General features: G+C 44.6%; 1 protein-coding gene across 1 annotated transcript in view; it reads right to left on the bottom strand.

Moving 5' to 3' along the window:
- Positions 1-24364, bottom strand: part of LOC126236442 (lachesin-like) — a 464103-nt gene that overhangs the window by 54405 nt on the left and 385334 nt on the right. Inside the window, exon 8 of the mRNA XM_049945760.1 lies at positions 12255-12376. Within this exon, the coding sequence (XP_049801717.1) occupies positions 12288-12376 (89 nt within the window). The 3' untranslated portion in view covers positions 12255-12287. The remainder of the gene's footprint in view (positions 1-12254; positions 12377-24364) is intronic.

Genomic DNA, 24364 nt, shown 5'->3' with positions numbered 1-24364 from the left:
AGGGAGTAATGGATATGAGCAAGCTAACATATCAAACGAGAAAGACACGCAAATAACTGCGGGCTTTTACACTGTTGAAAAAAAAAAATGCAACAAGCTGATTCTACTAACAAGTGATGTGGCAGGTAGTTCGTCTTTGTAGAAGTGCTTGACAACTACTTCAGACCAAAAAAAACGCACATATCAACAGTGAACTGTCGCATCAGTACGAAGTGTAGCCCCTCCGGCGGAAAGGCCGGGGTATATTATTACATGCAGATGATCATACAGGTGCAGGATGGCATCTTACGATAGATTGTCCCAAGCATCTAGTGCCATTATTTGCAGTTTGGCAGTGGTTCTGCCGGCTATGGAGGACAAGTAAGTTTCCACCTCACCATGTCCCATAATCGTTCAATTGGCGAGATATCTAGTGCTCTTTCTGGCCAGGGCGTTTGTTGTAATCCACGAAGAGTACATTGCGTAGCAGAAGCCGTATGTTGTCGTGCGTTGTTCTGCTGAAAAAGCACATCACGTTCCCGTCGAAGAATTGGCAGTAGCTCGGCGATAGCAACCTGTGATATGTTGCGGGAACTGGTTACTTTACCCTGAAGAAACACTAAATGTAAGCTAGTGTTTTAATTCATCACAAAGAATAGGATGGGGGCTGCGTGCTGTGGGCACATGCACTCTATAACAGGCCGCTCACCAGGTCTACGCCGTACACGTGTACCCCCATCATTCACTTACTGACAGAAAATTCTTTACAGAAGACGTCAAAGCGCCACTGCGATGTCCACGTGACATTTTCACGATACCGGAGCAGCCGTGCTTGGCGGTGTCGAGGTGTCGGTGGATGCCTGTCCAGAGGCACATGTAATCTCAGTCTTGCTGCAAGTAGGCGGTTTAAATGGTACTCGGTGAAACAGCAGGTGTAATATGTACCCGAATTACTTCCCTGAATGATGATCGGTCGGACTACGCTGATCGAACAAAGCGTCGATCTTGATGTCCGTTTGTACTACGGGGGCGTCCAGAAGCTGCGCAACACATGTGCGAATTTTCGACCAACCACTGCTAAAAGCAGCGGCAAGCCACTGACATATTGTGCACAACATTCACAGGAGTCCGTTGATGTATCCATACGAGCAGCTCCAAATGGCTGCAGTTGTTCAACGGGAATACGTACTCGTCGGCGGGGTATGGTTGTACACTCTGCTCATAATTGCAGAATGTGGTGCCACATAACGTGGCACTACATAAAACTGGAGCTAATAGCATAGGCACATAGGGAACACACACGACACAGATCTGTAAGTCCACGGTATTGGTGATAAGTTGAGAAAACCGTCCCGAAACACATGTGCTACAAAACGCCACTGTTCCCTGCGCATGTACCCCGACATCAATATCGGATATGATCACCATGTACACGTTCACAGGCTGCACAACGTGTTGGAATACTCTGGAGCAGGCGGTCGAGCAGCTGCTGGGGTATAGCCTCCCTTTCTTTCACCAGTGCCTGTCGGCGCTCCTGAAGTGTTCTAGGGGTTTGAATACGTGCAGCGATACGCCGGACTAGAGCATCCCAGACGTACTCGATGGGGTTCGGTCTGGAGAACAGACAGGCCACTCCATTCGCCTGATATCTTCTGTTTCAAGGTACTCCTCCACGATGGCAGCTCGGTGGGACCGTGCGTTATCATCCATCAGGAGGAAGGTGGGACCCACTGCATCCCTGAAAAGGTGGACATACTGGTGCAAAATGACGTCCCAGTACACCTGACATGTTACAGTTCCTCTGTCAAAGACATGCAGGGGTGTGCGTGCACCAATCATAATCCCACCCCACACCATCAAACCACGACCTCCATACAGGTCCCTTTCAAGGATATTAAAGGGTTGGTATCTGGTCCCTGGTTCACGGCAGATGAAAACCCGGCGAGAACCATTGTTCAGACTATACCTGGACTCGTCCGTGAACATAACCTGGGTTCGCTGTTCGAATGACCGTGTACTGTGTTCTTGACACCAGACTTTACGGGTTCTCTTGTGACCAGGGGTCAGTGGAATGCACCTTGCAGGTCTTTGGACGAATAAACCATGTCTGTTCAGTCGTCTATAGACTGTGCACCTGGAGACAACTGTTCTAGTGGCTGTAGTAAGGTCTCGAGCAAGGCTACCTGCAGTACTCCACGACCATCTGTGGGCACTGATGGTGAGATATCGGTCTTCGTGTGGTGTTTTACACTGTGGACGTCCCGTACTGTAGCGCCTGGAAACGTTTTCTGTCTACTGGAATCGTTGCCACAATCTTGAGATCACACTTTGTGGCACACGGAGGGCCCGTGCTACGACCTGCTGTGTTTGACCAACCTCCAGTCGCCCTAGTATTCTACCCCTCATAACGTCACCAATATGTGTTTTTTGAGCCATTGTCAACACACAGTCACCATTAGCACATCTGAAAACGTCTGCACACTTACTCGCTGCACCGTACTCTGACATGCACCAACACACCTCTGCGTATGTGGACTGCTGCCAGCGCCACCATGCGACGACCGCAGGTCAACTGCACCGCATGGTCATACCCCGATGTGATTTAAACCCGCAAACCGCCCACCAGAGCGTTGTTTCACCGTTTATCAGCATTATCCTTAATTTATGAGCACGATTGCACTATAGAATTAATGTTGCGATCGCTGTTCACCTCTAAGCTCAGGACAGTTACTGTTTGCAGAGAAAAAACAGAGGGCGCGCAGGCAAGTGTCCTGAGCGTTATCTGACCGTCGATGACAGTGACAAATGAACCACTAACACGACAACCTTTCAGTATACAAACATTATACCCTGGTGCCACCGAACACAGTTCTTGAGGATGTTGCATTTTTCTTTTCCTGCGGTGTACACTGTAAACAGTAACGACTCTAACATTTCCTTGAGGCAGTCTCGAAAATACTTTTACATCTGTCGATTTCATTCTATTAAGGGGACACGTTCAGACCTGAATAAAAAGATGTCTGATTTCGGTGCGCGTCAAGTGGTTAAAATGCATGAGCTTTCGGCCAAGCACTCCTTGGCCATTGTTAGGTGGTATGACTGTTGATGGGCTGCTGATACACCCTTATAAGTTCTAGCGGACGGGTATGACGTCACTGGTGATCAGGACACGGCCGTATAGGGGCATCGTAGGCTTCACGTTCGAGGCGCCCTCTTCAAATTCACGATCGCTAGATGCCACACCGCGCAGAGCTGTAGCCCGCTTTCTCTATTAAGGGTGTTATCGGTGATTTTTATTTCGATGGCTTCTTCAATTACACAATCCTAGAAGCCATTAGTGCAAACCACAACAGAGGTTAGCTCATGTTCAGCTGCAGCAGATTTTTGTGGGTAGCACAGGCAATAAAACCTCTCACGCTTCGTCTAGCGTTGGTCTACCGTGTGAACTGTTTGTCCGGCGGAAGGTTGGACACAGTCACAAGGTGTGTTGTAGACCCCAGGTTCTATGAGGCCTACTGCGTCTTTAACTGGTCTTTGTAAATACCGGATTTTTGACGGAACTCTGAAGGTCGATTTGTATTGTGTCTTTTCAGCAGGCAGAGTATCTTGCCCGCCATGGAGCGACAGAACGGCAAGAAGCAAATTTCTTTTCCTGCTTCATGGCGATGGTCTAACTGCTAAGCTTGCGTGAGATAACTTCATTTATAAACTGCGCTGAGTTTAGAGATGAACAGTTATTGCAACGTTCATCCTAGGGTGCAACCATGCCACTCACACGAGTACCTACTCCTTACGTAAGAAGCTCAGCTCATGGTGCAGGTAATCAGTGACTAACATCGTTCTCGCTCGATGTGCCAATGTCTGTAACACAGCGAGCTTCTGCGCCGGGTGACGATGGCTGATGGCATGTAAGCACAGACAGACGTACATAGTTTTTCTGTAGACGCTGTGGCTAAGTCATCCACTTCATTTGCGGCGGACGAGGACGTCGAGGAAGGGCGGTGCATCGTCTGAGTGTGGCCAATGTGACATCGGACAAACAGTGCGCACTGTACAACAACCCAGGAAGTAGCCTTAGATGTTTAATAGTCGCCGGCCAGGGTGGCCGAGCGGTTCTAGGCGCTACAATCTGGAACCGCGCGACCGCTACGGTCGCAGGTTCGAAACCTGCTCGCGCATGGATGTGTGTGATGTCCTTAGGTTGGTTAGGTTTAAGTAGTTCTGAGTTCTAGGGGACTGATGACCTCAGAAGTTAAGTCCCATAGTGCTCAGAGCCATTTGAACCATTTTTTGTTTAATAGTCTACGCTACACTGCAAAATCAACTTTAGCTGAGCATGCTCTAGAAAACGGTCATCGGATCAGATTTCAAAAAAACTCTATCGTTACTCGCACAAACTGCTTCTGGGACTGTGTAATTAAGGAAGCCATCGAAATAAAAAAATCCCTGAGAACCTCCATAATACACTACTGGCCACTAAAATTGCTACACCACGAAGATGACGTGCTACAGACGCGAAATTTAACCGACAGGAAGAAGATGCTGTGATATGCAAATGATTAGCTTTTCAGAGCATTCACACAAGGTTGGGGCCGGTGGCGACACTTACAACGTGCTGACGTGAGGGAAGTTTCCAACCTATTTCTCATACACAAATAGCAGTTGACCGGCGTTGCCTGGTGAAACGTTGTTGTGATGCCTCGTGTAAGGAGGAGAAATGCGTACCATCACGTTTCCGACTTTGATAAAGGTCGGATTGTAGCCTATCGCGATTACGGTTTATCGTATCTACATCTACATTTATACTCCGCAAGCCTCCCAACGGTGTGTGGCGGAGGGCACTTTACGTACCACTGTCATTACCTCCCTTTCCTGTTCCAGTCGCGTATGGTTCGCGGGAAGAACGACTGTCTGAAAGCCTCCGTGCGCGCTCTAATCTCTCTAATTTTACATTCGTGATCTCCTCGGGAGGTATAAGTAGGGGGAAGCAATATATTCGATACCTCATCCAGAAACGCACCCTCTCGAAACCTGGACAGAAAGCTACACCGCGATGCAGAGCGCCTCTCTTGCAGAGTCTGCCACTTGAGTTTGCTAAACATCTCCATAACGCTATCAGGCTTACCAAATGACCCTGTGACGAAACGCGCTGCTCTTCATTGGATCTTCTCTATCTACTCCGTCAACCCGACCTAGTACGGATCCCACACTGATGAACAATATTCAAGTACAGGTCGAACGAGTGTTTTGTAAGCCACCTCCTTTGTTGATGGACTACATTTTCTAAGGACTCTCCCAATGACTCTCAACCTGGCACCTTCCTTGCTAACAATTAATTTTATATGATCATTCCACTTCAAATCGTTCCGTACGAATACTCCCAGATATTTTACAGAAGTAACTGCTACCAGTGTTTGTTCCGCTATCATATAATCATACAATAAAGGATTCTTCTTTCTATGTATTCGCAATACATTACATTTGTCTGTGTTAATGGTCAGTCGCCACTCCCTGCACCAAGTGCCTTTCCGCTGCAGATCTTCCTGCATTTTGTTGCAATTTTCTAATGCTGCAACTTCTCTGTATACTACAGCATCATCCGCGAAAAGCAGCATCGAACTTACGACACTATCTACTAGGTCATTTATATATACTGTGAAAAGCAATGGTCTCATAACACACCCCTGTGGCACGCCAGAGGTTACTGTAACGTCTGTAGACGTCTCTCCATTGAGAACAACATGCTGTGTCCTGTTTGCTAAAAACTCTTCAATGCACCCACACAGCTGGTCTGATATTCCGTAGGCTCTTACTTTGTTTATCAGGAACAGTGCGGAACTGTATCGAACGCCTTTCGGAAGTCAAGGAAAATGGCATCTACCTGGGGGCCTGTATCTAACATTTTCTGGGTCTCATGAACAAATAAAGCGAGTTGGGCCTCACACGATCGCTGTTTCCGGAATTCATGTTGATTCCTACAGAGTAGATTCTGGGTTTCCAGAAATGAAAAGATAAGCGAGCAAGAAACATGTTCTGAAATTCTACAACAGATCGATGTCAGAGATATAGGCCTATAGTTTTGCGCATCTGCTCGACGACCCTTCTGGAAAACTGGAACTACCTGTGCTCTTTTCCAATCATTTGGAACCTTCCGTTCCTCTAGAGATTTGCGGTACACGGCTGTTAGAAGGGGGCCAAGTTCTTTCGCTTACTCTGTGTAGAATCGAACTGGTATCCCGTCAGTCCAGTGGACTTTCCTCTGTTGAGTGATTCCAGTTTCTTTTCTATTCCTTGGACACTTATTTCGATGTCAGCCATTTTTTCGATTGTGCGAGGATTTAGAGAAGGATCTGCAGCGCGGTCTTCCTCTGTGAAACAGCTTTGGAAAAAGGTGTTTAGTATTTCAGTTTAGCGCGTTTCATCCTCTGTTTCAATGCCATCATCATCCCGGAGTGTCTGGATATGCTGTTTCGATCCACTTACTGATTTAGCGTAAGACCAGAACTTCCTAGGATTTTCTGTCAAGTCGGTACATAGAATTTTACTTTCGAATTCACTGAACGCTTCAAGCATAGCTCTCCTCACGCTAACTTGGACATCGTTTAGCTTCTGTTTGTCTGAGAGGTTTTGGCTGCGTTTAAATTTGCAGTGAAGCTCTCTTTTCTTTCGCAAACATTGCTGCTCGCGTTGGTCGAGAGCCAATGACTGTTAGCACAATATGGGATCGGCGGGTTCAGGAGGGTAATACGGAACGACGCCGTGCTGGATCCCAACGGCCTCGTATCACTAGCAGTCGAGATGATAGGCATCTTATCCGCATGGCAGTAACGGATCGTGCAGCCACGTCTCGATCCCTGAGTCAACAGATGCGGACGTTTGCAAGACAACAACCATCTGCAGGAACAGTTCGACGACGTTTGCAGTAGCATTGACTATCAGCTCGGAGACCATGTCTGCGGTTACCCTTGACGCTGCCTCACAGACAGGAGCGCCTGCGATGGTGTACTCAACGACGAACCTGGGTGCACGAATGGCAAAACGTCATTTTTTCGGATGAATCCAGGTTCTGTTTACAGCATCATGATGGTCACATCCGCGTTTGGCGACATCGCTGTGAACGCACATTGGAAACGTGTATTCGTCATCGCCATAGTGGCGTATCACCCTGTGTGATGGTATGGGCTGCCATTGGTTACGCGTCTCGGTCACCTCTTGTTCGCATTGACGGCACTTTGAACAGTGGACGCTACAAAATTGCTCTGAGCACTATGGGACTCAACTGCTGAGGTCATTAGTCCCCTAGAACTTAGAACTAGTTATACCTAACTAACCTAAGGACATCACAAACATCCATGCCCGAGGCAGGATTCGAACCTGCGACCGTAGCGGTCTTGCAGTTGCAGACTGCAGCGCCTTTAACCGCACGGCCACTTCGGCCGGCAGTGGACGCTACATTTCAGATGTGTTACGACCCGTGGCTCTACCCTTCATTCGAGCCCTGCGAAACCCTACATTTCAGCAGCATAATGCACGACCGCATGTTGCAGGTCCTGTACGGGCCTTTCTGCCCTGGGCAGCACATTCTCCAGATCTCTCACCAATTGAAAACGTCTGGTCAATGGTGCCCGAGCAACTGGCTCGTCACAATACGCCAGTCACTACTCGTGATGAACTGTGGTATCGTGTTGAAGCTGCAGCTGTTGAAGCTGGCCAGTAGTATAGAGACATGCAGGTCAGTGCGGCGTGGGATCCAGTGATTGTTAAGTTGAAGAGGGCGTATCGAACGCAACACGCCATCCAAGCTCTGTTTGAGTCAATGCCAAGGTGTATCAAGGCCGTTATTACGGCCAGAGGTGGTTGTTCTGGGTACTGATTTCTCAGGATCTATGCACCCAAATTGCGTGAAAATGTGATCACATATCAGTTCTAGTATAATACACTCCTGGAAATGGAAAAAAGAACACATTGACACCGGTGTGTCAGACCCACCATACTTGCTCCGGACACTGCGAGAGGGCTGTACAAGCAATGATCACACGCACGGCACAGCGGACACACCAGGAACCGCGGTGTTGGCCGTCGAATGGCGCTAGCTGCGCAGCATTTGTGCACCGCCGCCGTCAGTGTCAGCCTGTTTGCCGTGGCATACGGAGCTCCATCGCAGTCTTTAACACTGGTAGCATGCCGCGACAGCGTGGACGTGAACCGTATGTGCAGTTGACGGACTTTGAGCGAGGGCGTATAGTGGGCATGCGGGAGGCCGGGTGGACGTACCGCCGAATTGCTCAACACGTGGGGCGTGAGGTCTCCACAGTACATCGATGTTGTCGCCAGTGGTCGGCGGAAGGTGCACGTGCCCGTCGACCTGGGACCGGACCGCAGCGACGCACGGATGCACGCCAAGACCGTAGGATCCTACGCAGTGCCGTAGGGGACCGCACCGCCACTTCCCAGCAAATTAGGGACACTGTTGCTCCTGGGGTATCGGCGAGGACCATTCGCAACCGTCTCCATGAAGCTGGGCTACGGACCCGCACACCGTTAGACCGTCTTCCGCTCACGCCCCAACATCGTGCAGCCCGCCTCCAGTGGTGTCGCGACAGGCGTGAATGGAGGGACGAATGGAGACGTGTCGTCTTCAGCGATGAGAGTCGCTTCTGCCTTGGTGCCAATGATGGTCGTATGCGTGTTTGGCGCCGTGCAGGTGAGCGCCACAATCAGGACTGCATACGACCGAGGCACACAGGGCCAACACCCGGCATCATGGTGTGGGGAGCGATCTCCTACACTGGCCGTACACCACTGGTGATCGTCGAGGGGACACTGAATAGTGCACGGTACATCCAAACCGTCATCGAACCCATCGTTCTACCATTCCTAGACCGGCAAGGGAACTTGCTGTTCCAACAGGACAATGCACGTCCGCATGTATCCCGTGCCACCCAACATGCTCTAGAAGGTGTAAGTCAACTACCCTGGCCAGCAAGATCTCCGGATCTGTCCCCCATTGAGCATGTTTGGGACTGGATGAAGCGTCGTCTCACGCGGTCTGCACGTCCGGCACGAACGCTGGTCCAACTGAGGCGCCAGGTGGAAATGGCATGGCAAGCCGTTCCACAGGACTACATCCAGCATCTCTACGATCGTCTCCATGGGAGAATAGCAGCCTGCATTGCTGCGAAAGGTGGATATACACTGTACTAGTGCCGACATTGTGCATGCTCTGTTGCCTGTGTCTATGTGCCTGTGGTTCTGTCAGTGTGATCATGTGATGTATCTGCCCCCAGGAATGTGTCAATAAAGTTTCCCCTTCCTGGGACAATGAATTCACGGTGTTCTTATTTCAATTTCCAGGAGTGTATATTTGTCCAATGAATGCCCGTTTATCATCTGCATTTCTTCTTGGTGTAGCAGTTTTAATGGCCAGTAGTATAGAAAATGAGACCTGCAGGTCAGTGCGGCGTGGGATCCAGTGATTGTTAAGTTGAAGAGGGCGTAACGAACGCAAAACCAACTTAGGCCCATATACACTGATGGAAAAAAAATTAATACGCCATTTGGAGGTTTCCAATTCACTCAAGATTTATTGTTGCAAAAGTGCATATAGAGTACACGAAATGATTACATTTACAGATCAATAGCATAAGCGACTCTGAGGTACCAGGTATCGCGCCATGTTGAAGCGCCCAGATAGTACGCAGTGTAGCCTTCACTGGTGCAATGCAGGCGCTGTCTCCGGCATTCAGTCGATCGCACAGATGGCGAATACTGTCATGCGATACGTTAAGCCACGCCTGTTCGACCTGAACGCGTAGTTCTATAACAGATGGTGGCTGACGAGTTGCACGAGTCACTTCTCGTCACTTCATATCCCACACTTACGCAATTGGAGACAAGTCCGAAAATAATGCTGGCCAAGGAAGTTGCCGAGCGTCTTGCAGAACACGTTGAATTTGACGACCAATGTGTGGGGGAGCATTATGCTGGTGGGACAACACATCACCTTCTTGTTGTAAGAACAGCAAAATAACGAGTCTAAAGCCGGCGGTTGTGGCCGAGCGGTTCTAGACGCTTCAGTCCGGAACCGCGCTGCTGCTACGGTCGCAGGTTCGAATCTTGCCTCGGGCGTGGATGTGTGTGATGTCCTTGGGCTAGTTAGGTTTAAGTAGTTCTAAGCCTAGGCGACTGATGACCTCAAATTTTAAGTCCCATAGTGCTTAGAGCCATTTGAACCATTTTGAACTTGCTGGTTAACGCCCCCTCTAGGACAAGTGTTGTGGCTTATCGCATCCCAGACCATAAGGGTTGGGATGTGGCCAGTGTGTCTTGGACAATTCGCTCTACGAAACAGCGCTCACCAGGTCTATGTCGTACATGCAAACGACCAGCATTTACTTGCATGCCTTGCGTACAGAAAGAATCTGCTTTCCTCGCTGCAGACCACGGCGCACGATTCTATCTTCCAAGTGATCCTCTGACAGCACCAGTCGAACTGTGAACGTCGATGCTGTGGTGTGAGCGGAAGACGCGCTAGAAGTGCGCGTGCCCGCAGTCTCACAGCTAATAACTGGTTTACAACAGTTCGTGTTGACACGTTTGGGCTCACACGCCCTCTAATCTGTGTTGTGGTAGCTGTACTATCTCCCACTGTTTCCCTTACAATACGGCGATCCTGGCGGGCGACTGTGCTGCATGGACGTCCAGAATCTCGTCTGCGGGCGTGAGAATTTTAGAGTGACCACTGATACCAACATCGTTTCACAGCTGACACAGCACATCCATCTCACGTGGCAATTCTCCGAAAGGACCATTTCACCAATTGGAAGGCCACAATTTGACTTCTTTCAAACTCACTCAGTCGGCTATAGGAAGCATGAGTGTGACTCTGTGGCATGATTACCTACTTGCTTCACAGGTCTGCACCACACTGAGCCTTTTGGTTGTGAGCATTTCCTGTTAAAGGGTAGAAACAGACAGCGCTCTGTTTGCTATACCATTACCCTATCTGTTGGCAGACGACGTTGAAATCTTAATCAGTACATCTACTATGTGCTGCGAATACATAGAAAGAAAGATCCTTTATCATTTAGCTACAATATAGCAGGTCAGCAACTGGAAGCAGTTAATTCCATAAATTATCTGGGAGTGCGCATTAGGAGTGATTTAAAATGGAATGATCATATAAAGTTGATCGTCGGTAAAGCAGATGCCAGACTGAGATTCATTGGAACAATCCTAAGGAAATGCAATCCGAAAAAAAAGGAAGTAGTTTACAGTACGCTTGTTCGCCCACTGCTTGAATAATGCTCAGCAGTGTGGAATCCGTACCAGACAGGGTTGATAGAAGAGATAGAGAAGATCCAACGAAGAGCAGCGCGCTTCGTTACAGGATCATTTAGTAATCGCGAAAGCGTTACGGAGATGACAGATAAACTCCAGTGCAAGACTCTGCAGGAGAGACGCTCAGTAGCTCGGTGCGGGCTTTTGTTGAAGTTTCGAAAACACACCTTCACCGAGGAGTCAAGCAGTATATTGCTCCTTCCTGCGTATATCTCGCGAAGAGACCATGAGGATAAAATCAGAGAGATTAGAGCCCACATAGAGGCATACCGACAATCCTTCTTTCCACGAACAATACGAGACTGGAATAGAAGGGAGAACCGATAGAGGTACTCAAGGTACCCACCGCCACACACCGTCAGGTGGCTTGCGGAGTATGGATGTAGATGTAGATGTTCGATCCCCCAGGTGACATATGCCATCATCGGATAAAAATCTACGTCGTCTTTCCAGGTATTCTAGTTTTTTTTCCTGGCGTGAGCATCAGTGACGTCACAGCAGGCAGTTAGAAGACGTAAGGAAGCACTAGCAACTCATCAACAGTCATTCCACTTGACAATGACCAAGGAGTGTCAAGTCGAAAGCTCGTCGCATTTTAATCACTTGACGCGGCTAGAAGTCCTGGGACAATTATTCGATGATACTGCTGCGGGGCTTTGCATTCTTACTTTTTGTGTGTTGTCTATCCAGGAAATCCGATACTCGCTAAGTTCGTATTTTGTTCGCTAAGCGACTGTGCTGAACTCCAATAAATGCATTTCGGAAGTCAAGGAACACCGCATCAACTTTATCGTCGATGTCTACGGCGCTGTGTCATTCATGGACGAACATAACGAGATGTGTTTCACACGATCTCTGTTTCGTAATACAGCTACTCGTTTCTGATGGACTTGCCTGTATGCCACCTGTATTGTGGCGCTAGGGTATGATATTACCTGCAGTGACGCAACGCTGGTGATGGTGCTGTTTCAGTGCAGGCAGCGGACGGCCAGCATCGCCAGCAGCGGAGACCCCAGCAGCAGCGCGGCGCCAGACGGCTGCGACTGGCGCCAGTCACCTGCGCAAAGACACACCACACCACTGCTGGCAGCGCCACACGTCGCCAACACGGCACAACTTGCAAAGTATGTCAATGCACAATGTAAAATTTGAAGTTGTGTAGGAAAGCTACAGTAAATATCCCACTCAATATCGCACAGTTTCTTCAGATTCTCTATTTCAGACCCGAAATATTAAAAATCTGGTGTTTTGAATCATCCTTTTTGTATTAGATTATTAGATATACATTAAGACAGAACAATGTGAGCCGGCCGGAGTGGCCGTGAGCTTCTAGGCGCTGCAGTCTGGAACCGACTGACCGCTACGGTCGCAGGTTCGAATCCTGCCTCGGGAATGATTGTGTGTGATGTCCTTAGGTTAGTTAGGTTTAATTAGTTTTAAGTTCTAGGCGACTGATTACCTCAGAACTTAAGTCGCATAGTGCTCAGAGCCAGAACAATGTGAAAAACAAGCGTTAATACGTTAATTGACGTATGAGTGGTTTCAAATGGAGCCACTGTGCATGAAATGTCATTACTATTGGTGGCAAGATACAATGCTGTTCCTTTATGAATAGGCATAGGGCTACTTGACAGAGAGTACCCATTTAATTCCGTGAGGTTCCTTCTTTGTGCTACAGTGTACACAGTGTCTTGAGGCTCCATGTATTGATAGATGCTTTTGCTTCTGTTGTATGTTTCTCAACTGGAACAACAATTTTACATATTTTTTGCTAATGGTTCGAATGATGTACTTGGACGTCCAGGACTTTCTGATTATTCTGGAATACTATTTGTTGTTATAGCACACTGTCCTAAATCGAGATCATTGTCTTCAGCTAACACATCTGTCAGTCTCTGAGTCGGCAACAAAAAAAAAAAAAAAAAACAAAAAAATCACTTCCAAAAGGCACCCGAAAATTTTCCTTTATTCTGCGAGAGTGCATCGTCTGAAACTGGAAGTACAACAATATGTCACAGCTAGTCATGTTGCCTTAGATCCGCAATGGTTTCAAAAGGAACCACGCTATTAACAACGAAAATAAATACATAAATTTAATTATTATCGCAATATACAGGATATAAAATTGAGCAGGACAGATTTTGCACCTAATCCATACACAAAACATGTGTTATAGTGACGAATTGAATCATAATTTGAAAACAAAGACAATCGTGCAGCCATTGCCAAAATGGATCCTACGTTTGCTCATCTAAAAGCTAAGATTTGAAACATATGACGTAGTTCTAGCTCCAGCTGCTAGTGGGCAGCACATATTGGAGGCATAGACGGATGTAGCTACTGTGAATAATAAGAAACGAGCAAATCCTAGGTGGCTGTTTGATATTCACGGAACAACCCGAAAGATGATGAACACTGAAGCATGTCACTCACAATCAGTGCTACTTATACCAAGTATATCGGAAAAGAGACTCTACTTTCAGGATATAGTGTCCCACCGAAAGAGGGCATATGTTGATGCTTTGAAAGTCCGTAGATTTCTCCAGTCTGTACGTAACTAATATTGTAACATACAGGGCGTTCGGAAATTCCCGTTACAAATTTCTCAGACTTGTAGAGGGGACAGAGCTCATAACATTTTATATAGGAACCTGTGTCCGGAAGCGTATCGTTTCCGTTCTAGGACGGTTTAAATTCAGATATGAAACTCATCTACTCTTGCTTGAGGAATTGGATTACGCTTGACACAGTAAAATTATTAGGTAACAATTCGAAAGGAAACAAACGAAACATCCATTTATCACTTAAGCACAATTGTTTGTGTTAACCCTTAAACATTATGTGTTTATATTATTCTAAAACAGAAAAGAACCCAGCATACCATACGTACTGAACGTTATGTTTAAATGTTAATACAAACAAATGTGCTTAAATGATAAATGGATGTTTCCTTTCATTTTGTTACCTAGTAATTTTACTGCGTCGCACCTGATTCAATGCCTTAAGCAGAATTAGATGAGTTAAACAACTGAATTGAAACCATCGTAGAACGGAAATGGTACGTTTCTGGACATGGCTTCCTAATCAAAATGTTATGTACTCACTCCCCTCTACAAGTCCTAGAAGTCTGTAACGGGAATTTCCGAACACATGTAGCAACATTACCTATTGTAACACCGTAATTGATACTGTAAATATTTGTACTGATTAATTCTGTTCAGTGTCAAGTATGTATTTTTCACTATATAATATCTTTGACCTATTGTAATGAAGTGGAAAGTTGTGTAAAATGCTTTCGCTTTACTATTTAAATTCTTTGTATTAATTAGAGGAAAATGTCATATAATTATGTGGCTTTCGTGTTGACATGTTATGTACTTAAATGTTAATATTTTTTAAAAGATATTTGTTTACAGATATGTACAAGCTGCTTCATACCTAGGGACTTGCAGTGCATAAAATGAAAAGCAACAGTATTTCCCATTTGCAACGGAAGTGAGTTGGCATGCTCCAAAAAGTGGTTGGCGCGGGCTAAAAGGTGGCTGTGGCGCTCAGTCTGGGCGCCAAGTGAGAGAGTCCAGTCAGTCGCCAGCTAGCCACTGGACAAGTCTGGTCTGAGCAGCAATATAGTGAACTGCGCAAGTGCCGAGGGTGGCATCTAGTACCTAGATTAATATGGAAAGGCCTCGGATGTGTGCACGCCTATAAAATTGGGCTCTATTAATGGAAAAGGCTCTAATGTTGAAAATGTCGTCGCCAAGAAGAAGATAATAGAGCCAATTACATCCAGAGGAGAGACCAGTAGCCGTTATGCACTCGCCACCGATATTGCGCAATCACTTCGGCAGTTGTAAGAGGTCAGTACATTTAAGTGTTGTTTAATTTGCAATAATCAGGCAAATTATGTGAAACTTGTGTCCGATCCTTGATTTGGTTTCTCTCACGATGCCTCTTAGGATCCACTCCACATAAATACTGACATCCGAGAATCGTCTGTTTTAAAAACTGATGAAAATGAATATTTGTTTATTTGCGTGATTCTGAATGCAAAAAGATATATAGTAATACTGTGGGTTTCATTGAAATCAAGGGAGATAGTTAACATTGCATTTCTGAAAACCTCCATAATGTTTGATTTGCTTTAATTCAAAGTATTTGTTCTTCAAAGATTAGCTGCATTTAATTCTGTCAGGACAATTGCTGGTTGTGCTAATGGCAAAAAGAAGCACGTTATTTTGAGGTTAGTTAGAGTAAAATGCATTTAAAGTCATACTTAAGAACCTGTATAAAAGATCACCGGCATTAACTGTTTTAAAAGTCCTGCAAGGTGAGTGAAATTTGTGAAAGAGTAATACCTAAATTTGCATCTTACAAATGGTCTCAGAAAAGTGTGTTTAGTTTGCTTTATGGTATTGGACAGTTTAAGGGTCCCTAATTTTGAGTTACTTATAATGAATAAACCTGCTTGAATAATGAATATAATAACTGCAGTTGAAATTAATTTTGAATTTTGTGTACTTTGTGTGATGAAAATTGGCAAGCCAGTTTGAGAGTCCCCACCAACAATTTTGTTTATTGAAGATAAAGTTATTGTAATTGCCCTTATCCATAAAAATAGAAACAGTATTTCTTCTAGTTGAAAATGCACGATATTACTTCTTAATGAGTGTAAAAATCCTATTGCAAGTGACTTTTAATTACATTTGCACTATTTGGAAAGTAACTGTTGGAATAGGACTAAGTCCATGTACATTTCTACGTAGTTTGATTTTTTTACTTTCATAACTTTTGGTGATCACATAATTCATATATAACAAAGTAATTACTATTGGGAAGAAATAAGCTGTTAACTATTTCTGGGAGAACTTGCATATACTATTTATAACTGCTGGTGTTCACTGTATCACTTATCTGATTAGAGTAGAGTTTCATTGCATTTCTCTGGGGAAGAAGTAATGCTAGCTTTCCTTTACCAAAATTCAATACAGATTCTTTAAAAGTACTGTTTATATTACTATGCCTAATTAGGCTGGCGACCGTATTTTATTTTATTTAGGTAAACTTGCCTACTTAAGATATTTTCCAAATTTCAATCTTTAGCTTTCTGGTTTCTACTGTTATATTAAATTCAGGTTCGATAATCCAAATCCATTAGGTAACTCACGGTCAGTTTACTTAAATTCTCCCAGGGGGTAACATTTACTACTGCAACGTAATGCAATATTTGGTAATACACGTTGTGTCAGCATAACAAACGGCGCAGTATAGTGTTGTATTTGGCTTTTCCCGTTATAGTACTATCTATTGAGCAGTAAGTGTTGTACTGTATCGCTTTATATATTTTTTAAGAAACAGGTTCTGCAAAATTTAACGAACTGGAGTTTAGAGGTTTTCATTGCCTAACATCGATATGTAAATGAAAATAAATTGCTCCTTTTCAAGCTCACCCCGAAAAGCGTTGTGTATGCATTACATTTCAGTCGTTGTTCCACTGATTTGTATTTTGGATGAAGAACGTACAAATACTCGTTCTACCATTCAGATCACAATAATAACTAGATTCGAACGGTATGATTTTTTTATTTGACTGTTGAATAACTTCCTCGTAATTTTTTTGTTTGAACACGTGCACCTCCTATAGGCACAACTTCTCAAAGTCTCAGATGGTCTCTAAGGCGCATATCCTAAGAGCTACCAGCTCTACTTCGTCTTCGATGCTGTGGAAGTAATTTGGTCTAGTGCAAGCTCTCTGCTTCACATATTTTGAGACGTGTTAGTATGGACAAAAATAAAAAAAAAGATGTCCAGTAAACATGTGCTCTGAAACGCACACCTTAAGAGCTATGAGCTCTTCTTCATCTTCGCTACTGTGAAACACATCTCTTCTATGGAGCAAGTGCGCATAGCTCTTGAGATATGCGTTTCTAGAGCCCATGTTTACTAGTTTTTTTTAATTCTAGTGTGGTGTACCTTCAGCTGCATGCGTTGACGCCATTAATTACGATACACGATCTGTACCGAGGAGACTTTAAAGCCTAACACAGTTTCCTTTTCACAATACTCTAAGACAAGTTCTTCTGCGAAAGGGCATACTTTATAACGACGTCAGGGGTGAATCGTAGTCACACAGAGGCAAGATAATACTTTAGATAATTAGTCCTGTCTATGATACTCTGGATGAGCAACTGGAGAAAATTTATCAGACATTTACGAAAATGAGCAGCAAGGCAATTATAAGCTGATTCTTCAATAACAATGACTTGGCTGACTGTAAAATGGGTGTGTGTGCTTTAATATAATTGCCTGGCTAACGGTGTCATAATACACCATCCTCAAATTCTTTCATTTTTTTTTGGCACTAAGAGGGGGGGGGGGGGGGGACCAATTTAAGGTAGACTGTTCGTGGTTTACACGGTTCTCTGGTAATTGGTAGTCCATCATGAAACGAACGGCGACAAATTCATGGGAGATGTGTTTTCTTGCTGTTAACGACACCAGTTCTACGTGTGCTATTCGTTTTGCCTGCCGCCGCTGTGTATGGTGTAGCCGCTGAAAAAAAAACAACATAGGATAACTTAAGCTTTTGTTGTTACTGATGTCATATTTGGATCATTTGTGCTAAAGTATATTGAAAGAGACAGATAATGTGTAACATGTTTAGGAGCAGTTGAGTGATATTGTAGCCCAGAGATTTTTTTGTATACGCAAAACGAGTTTGGTTTACAAACCTGAAGAAAGCTGCTGTAGACATTGTTTTCGGATAGTTCCGAAAGGGTAAATTATCGAACGGAAGAAAAAAACTGTACCTTATTTCGGAGTGTTTATATGTAGAGGACTGTAGTCTCAAAATAGCCGAGAGATCAGAGTGTCTTTCCGCTTGCACACAAGCGTTTGTGCGCGGCCCACGTGCCATTTGGAATGCGATCGAACGTTCCTGGTGTATTCCTGACGCGCGTGGTTTGCCAGTATCTATTCAAGAAGAGAAGGCCTTCGGTAGTAGGCGTTTGCGTGGGAGTGGTCAATTGACACACTCACCGAAGATCAATAGGTTGAAGGCGAGACTCTGTGTGGTTAGCTGTCCATGTCCTACTCAATGATTCTCAGCATCCGGAACTTAAGACCAGAAAAAGAGGGGCTAAACATCGTTTTACTGGAAGTTAAATGTTTTACTTATGCTCGAAATATGTAGGTAGCTGAAATCCGTAAAGTTATCTTCGAACGAATTATGAATTGTCTGTTCTGCATGTAGAAAATGGAAAAGGATATTTTTATTGTAAAATTGATCTTAATCCAAAAGCAGCTTCCATCTAAAGTTAATTTCTGAAAGCAGACGAAGGACTAATTGAGATTAGGCAGTTGTCGATCGTTATTGAAGGCCACAATGGCAAAATATTTTACCTTTCAACTGATCCGTAAAAGTTACTTAAGTAACTATTGTGAAGTGAGATATGCGGAAGGTTCAAGAGGGTACAGGCAAGGTCGACGGCGGAACTAATTAAAAACAAAAAAATGCTATTTCTGCAGAGAAGCCTGCGGGATTCAAATTTGTATTTTCATTTGAAGCGACATCCTAGTGCTGTTATTTTGATAATGGTTCCTATTTATTTGATAGGAATGGGATAAACAGTAATTGACTGATATTGGATTTACAAATTTCTAGTTTTGCGAGATTCATCGTGTGCAGAGTCCCATGTAGATTTTGCTCTAATAGTTGCCTCTCCTATGTATTTTCAGTTTATCATCTTCTTTTATAGAGACGTTTCATACTTAATTGTGAATTAGATTGCCGAAGACAAATGTGAAATCCATAATTTAAAAGTAAAGAAAAATCGTAATAGGAAACGTTATATGAGCACCCAGTTGGCTCCGTTGGAAACGCAGTTTCAGCAAGGAGAGTCGTCAACGGTGATACCGACTCTGACTGTCTGAGAGCTCAGGATACCATATTTTCACCTATCGTGGGTTTACTGCGGCTTGAGCTAGTTGTGCGGTGTTAGTAGACAGATTTTAATCTTCAAAATGGCGTAATTATTTGCAAACATTAGCATCCACAAGGAGGGAGGGGGCGAGCAAGAATCTGTGGTAGACTTTCTTTAATTTCAAAATTCTCACTTATTTCTAGAAATGATAGTCTGTGATTCTGCTCAGTTGCATACAACAGGTAACATTGTTTGGTTGTCAGATTGTTTACGGGCAGTTATATCGTCGCCTTGTCATGACAGTGGTTTAGGCGTTGTTTGAAATCTCGGGTGACATGAATATTTGCAGAACATAGCCGAAACAGAGTATCGGATGGTTTTTCGTCGCTTTCTTGTACAGCCGTTAATGAGCTATAGACAGGAGCAGTTCCAACACCTAACACATGGCTGCAACATATCCGCCCGAAACCCATCCCCATTTTCTACAAGAACAGTCCGTCACTTGCCCACACTTTAACCTCAACACTAAGTTTGCGTTTGACCTGTAAAGGCTTCCTGAGACTTCATTCTGTTTTACACAGTAAAACGATCGATCATAGTAGAGTGTGAAAACACGGACACGCTATTAAAGTTGTATTCACCTAGACTTCATCCGCCACATACCATACAAGAACGCGAGTTTATATTGCACTGTAATCCAATTCTGACCTATGTTGAAAGTTTCAGATCTCTAGGTGATCGGGAAGTTTGTATAAAATCAATTGAAAAATTTGCACTGAACAGACAGGAGAAGACAGACAAGAAATTACCCTAATAAAGACGAATTAAAAGTGAAGAAACGCAGTAATAGAGGACTGTGAAAGCTAAGTTGAAAGCCAGAATTCGCAATGGCGGTTTATGGAAACCATCAAATTAATCCTATCCACGAGAAGTGAGTATTTTGTGCTGTGATTGTTGTTGTTGTTGTGATATGCCATCAGTAATATCCAAACCATAACCCGCTCGTGTACGGTAATTCATGAAGCCCTAGCTTCAAGACAAGGTGGCGAGCTTGAGCCAGATCCAATTCGCGTTCTGGATTGACAACCATAGGACTGCCCACTGGCTATCTGGATGTCCTTTTCACGAAGTTTCCAACCTTCGTTTAGGAAAATGCTGCGCTGCTCCTCAAATTACGCCTCAGAGGGTATGATACAAACGAAATACATTACCACACGAACGAAGTTTACACGATTCATACACAGATGGACCACAGGACTCCCTCCCTAGCGTTACCTTGACGACTGTGGTGTCATGACGGATATATGGCACCAAAATTAAATAACAAAAAATTAGCCAAAACTTGTAAAAATGGATGCTACACTAGGTGGGATAAACCGCTGCGAAAGAAAAAAAGTCTAACCACAAATGTTTCAGAGTATCTACTATCCTTCAAAGCCTTGCCAATGTCGTGTTATACACTACTGGCCGTTAAAATTGCTACACCACGAAGATGACGTGCTACAGACGCGAAATTTAACCGACAGGAAGAAGATACTGTTATATGCAAATGATTAGCTTTTCAGAGCATTCACACAAGGTTGGCGCCGGTGGCGACACCTACAACGTGCAGACATGAGGAAAGTTTCCAACCGATTTCTCACACACAAACAACAGTTGAGCGGCGTTGCCTGGTGAAACGTTGTTGTGATGCCTCATGTAAGGAGGAGAAATGCGTACCATCACGTTTCCGACTTTGATAAAGGTCGGATTGTAGCCTATCACGATTGCGGTTTATCGTATAGCGACATTGCTGCTCGCGTTGGTCGAAATCCAATGACTGTTAGCAGAATATGGAATCGGTAGGTTCAGGAGGGTAATACGGAACACCGTGCTGGGTGACAACGGCCTCGTATCACTAAAGTGCGCGTCATTTATGACGGCGGCCGAGTTTAGGTTCGTTCTGCGCATCTGATGTCACAAAACACAGTCAGCCAATGAACAGAGAACGACGTTGCCAGAGCTCGCCCGCAGTGCAGAGCATGGACGAGTGTCTTCAGTTTTAGAAACGTTCAGTCATAAATAAAGTAATTGAACAAAAGCAATGTCTTGATAGCAGACTTTCTTTTATAGAAAGTTTGGATAAAGCATTCTTTATACGAATTGCTTCATATTCTATTAATTAATTAAACCAAACAAGCAATAAGCCTCCCAATTCAGGCGATAGCAAGGAAAGGTGTTTGTATCATTCTCACTAACCGCTTTTTCGCAATAAAGAACAACGGTAATTGTTTATTTCCTATTATACTTCGACGAAACGTGAGTAATTCATAATCATACCAGCAGTGTTTGTCGGTATTTTGCGTGATATTTTACAGTCCTCTGGGAGATATATTAAGCAATGAGCTGTGATAGCGTAATGTTTAAAGGGTATGGCTGCTAAGCGAAAGGTTCTGACTTCGAACCTTGATTGGTGCTTAAAATTTTCTTTATTTAAAAACAATATCGAAGTGTCTTACTTCATGAATTTTATTCGTTTGAATGTAAATTTTTTGAAATTTCTAGTGGCAACTAAAATCGACCATATGGAAAGTATTCGCTATGGACTTTTACCTCTGCAAACTCTTCAAAATTTCGTGCAATGGTTTACTACATCTAATGCTGCACAGTAACTGCGTTGAACATCGAAACAAAATTAAGTCATTTATGGGGGGAAGGTATCAGTCAAGAAGATGTGTAAAAATCAAATTTTGGGCCAAATAGTTTTTGTGAAATCGAATGATAAAGTGTGTCAAAGCAGTCGAAACACCATGTGTCTGCACAGGCGAGCAATGAAATGATGACAAAATCGCGCACATCGCGGAATGCGGGGAGCACGTCTCTGTAGCAGCGAAAGGGTTAATGCGGCCGTGGTGGCTTTACTTCATACACTGCGCGCTCCCCCCTAAACGTAAGTTTGCGACCTATACTATGGCACTGCTTCTCTTGGCGCGTACAACTGGCGACGCAGCAATCTCCCGCGTCTGGGCGGGCATGCGCGAACCGCCAAGATAAAAGAATTGCACTATAGCAGTCGAGATAACAGGCATCTTATCCGCATGGCTGTAACGGATCGTGCAGCCACGTCTCGATCCCTGAGTCAACAGATGGGGGCGTTTCCAAGACAACAACCATCTGCACGAACAGTTCGACGACGTTGGCAACAGCATGGACTATCAGCTCAGAGACCATGGCTGCGGTTACCCTTGACGCTGCATCACAGACAGGAGCGCCTGCGATAGTGTACTCAACGACGAACCTGGATGCACGAATGGCAAAACGTCATTTTTTCGGATGAATCGAGGTTCTGTTCACAGCATCATGATGGTCGCATCCGTGTTTGGTGACATCGCGGTAAACGCACGTTGGAAGCGTGTATTCGCCATTGCAATACTGGCGTATCACCCGGCGTGATGGTATGGGATGCCATTGGTTACACGTCTCGGTCACCTCTTGTTCGCATTGACGGCATTTTGAACAGTGGACGCTACATTTCAGATGTGTTACGACCTGTGGCTCTACCCTTCATTCGATCCCTGCGAAACCCTACATTTCAGCAGGATAATGCACGACCGCATGTTGCAGATCCTGTACGGGCCTTTCTGGATACAGAAAATGTTCGACTGCTGCCCTGGCTAGCACGTTCTCCAGACCTCTCACCAATTGAAAACGTCTGCTCAATGATGGCTGAGCAACTGGCTCGTCACAATACGCCAGTCACTACTGTTGATGAACTGTGGTATCGTGTTGAAGCTGCATGGGCAGCTGTACATGTACACGCCATCCAAGCTCTGTTTGACTCAATGCCCAGGCATATCAAGGCCGTTATTACGGCCAGAGGTGGTTGTTCTGGGTACTGATTTCTCAGGATCTATGCACCCAAATTGCGTGAAAATGTAATCACATGTCAGTTCTAGTATAATATATTTATCGAATGAATACCCTTTTATCATCTGCTTTTCTTCGTGGTGTAGCAATTTAAATGGCCAGTAGTGTATGATGCCAGTACAAGAAAAAAGGAAAGGCACGTTTTTACTGTTGTTGTTGTTGTGGTCTTCAGTCCTGAGACTGGTTTGATGCAGCTCTCCATGCTACTCTATCCTGTGCAAGCTTCTTCATCTCCCAGTACCTACTGCAGCCTACATCCTTCTGAATCATCTTAGTGTATTGATCTCTTGGTCTCCCTCTACGATTTTTACCCTCCACGCTGCCCTCCAATGCTAAATTTGTGATCCATTGATGCCTCAATACATGTCCTACCAACCGATCCCTTCTTCTAGTCAAGTTGTGCCACAAACTTCTCTTCTCCCCAATCCTATTCAATACCTCCTCATTAGTTACATGATCTACCCACCTTATCTTCAGCATTCTTCTGTAGCACCACATTTCGAAAGCTTCTATTCTCTTCTTGTCAAAACTGGTTATCGTCCATGTTTCACTTCCATACATGACTACACTCCATACAAATACTTTCAGAAACGACTTCCTGACACTTAAATCTATACTAGATGTTAACAAATTTCTCTTCTTCAGAAACGATTTCCTTGCCATTGCCAGTCTACATTTTATATCCTCTCTACTTCGACCATCATCAGTTATTTTGCTCCCTAAATAGCAAAACTCCTTTACTACTTTAATTGTCTCATTTCCTAATCTAATCCCCTCAGCATCACCCGATTTAATTTGACTACATTCCATTATCCTCGTTTTGCTTTTGTTGATGTTCATCTTATATCCTCCTATCAAGACACTGTCCATTCCGTTCAACTGCTCTTCCAACTCCTTTGCTGTCTCTGACAGAATTACAATGTCATCGGCGAACCTCAAAGTTTTTATTTCTTCTCCATGGATTTTAATACCGACTCCGAATTTTTCTTTTGTTTCCTTTACTGCTTGCTCAATATACAGATTGAATAACATCGGGGAGAGGCTACAGCCCTGTCTTACTCCCTTCCCAACCACTGCTTCCCTTTCATGCCCCTCGACTCTTATAACTGCCATCTGGTTTCTGTACAAATTGTAAATAGCCTTTCGCTCCCTGTATTTTACCCCTGCCACCTTCAGAATTTGGAAGAGAGTATTCCAGTTAACGTTGTCAAAAGCTTTCT

The sequence above is a fragment of the Schistocerca nitens genome, chromosome 1 (genome assembly GCF_023898315.1).
Source record: "Schistocerca nitens isolate TAMUIC-IGC-003100 chromosome 1, iqSchNite1.1, whole genome shotgun sequence".
NCBI lineage: Eukaryota > Metazoa > Arthropoda > Insecta > Orthoptera > Acrididae > Schistocerca > Schistocerca nitens.
This window is presented reverse-complemented; position numbering and strand designations above follow the sequence as displayed.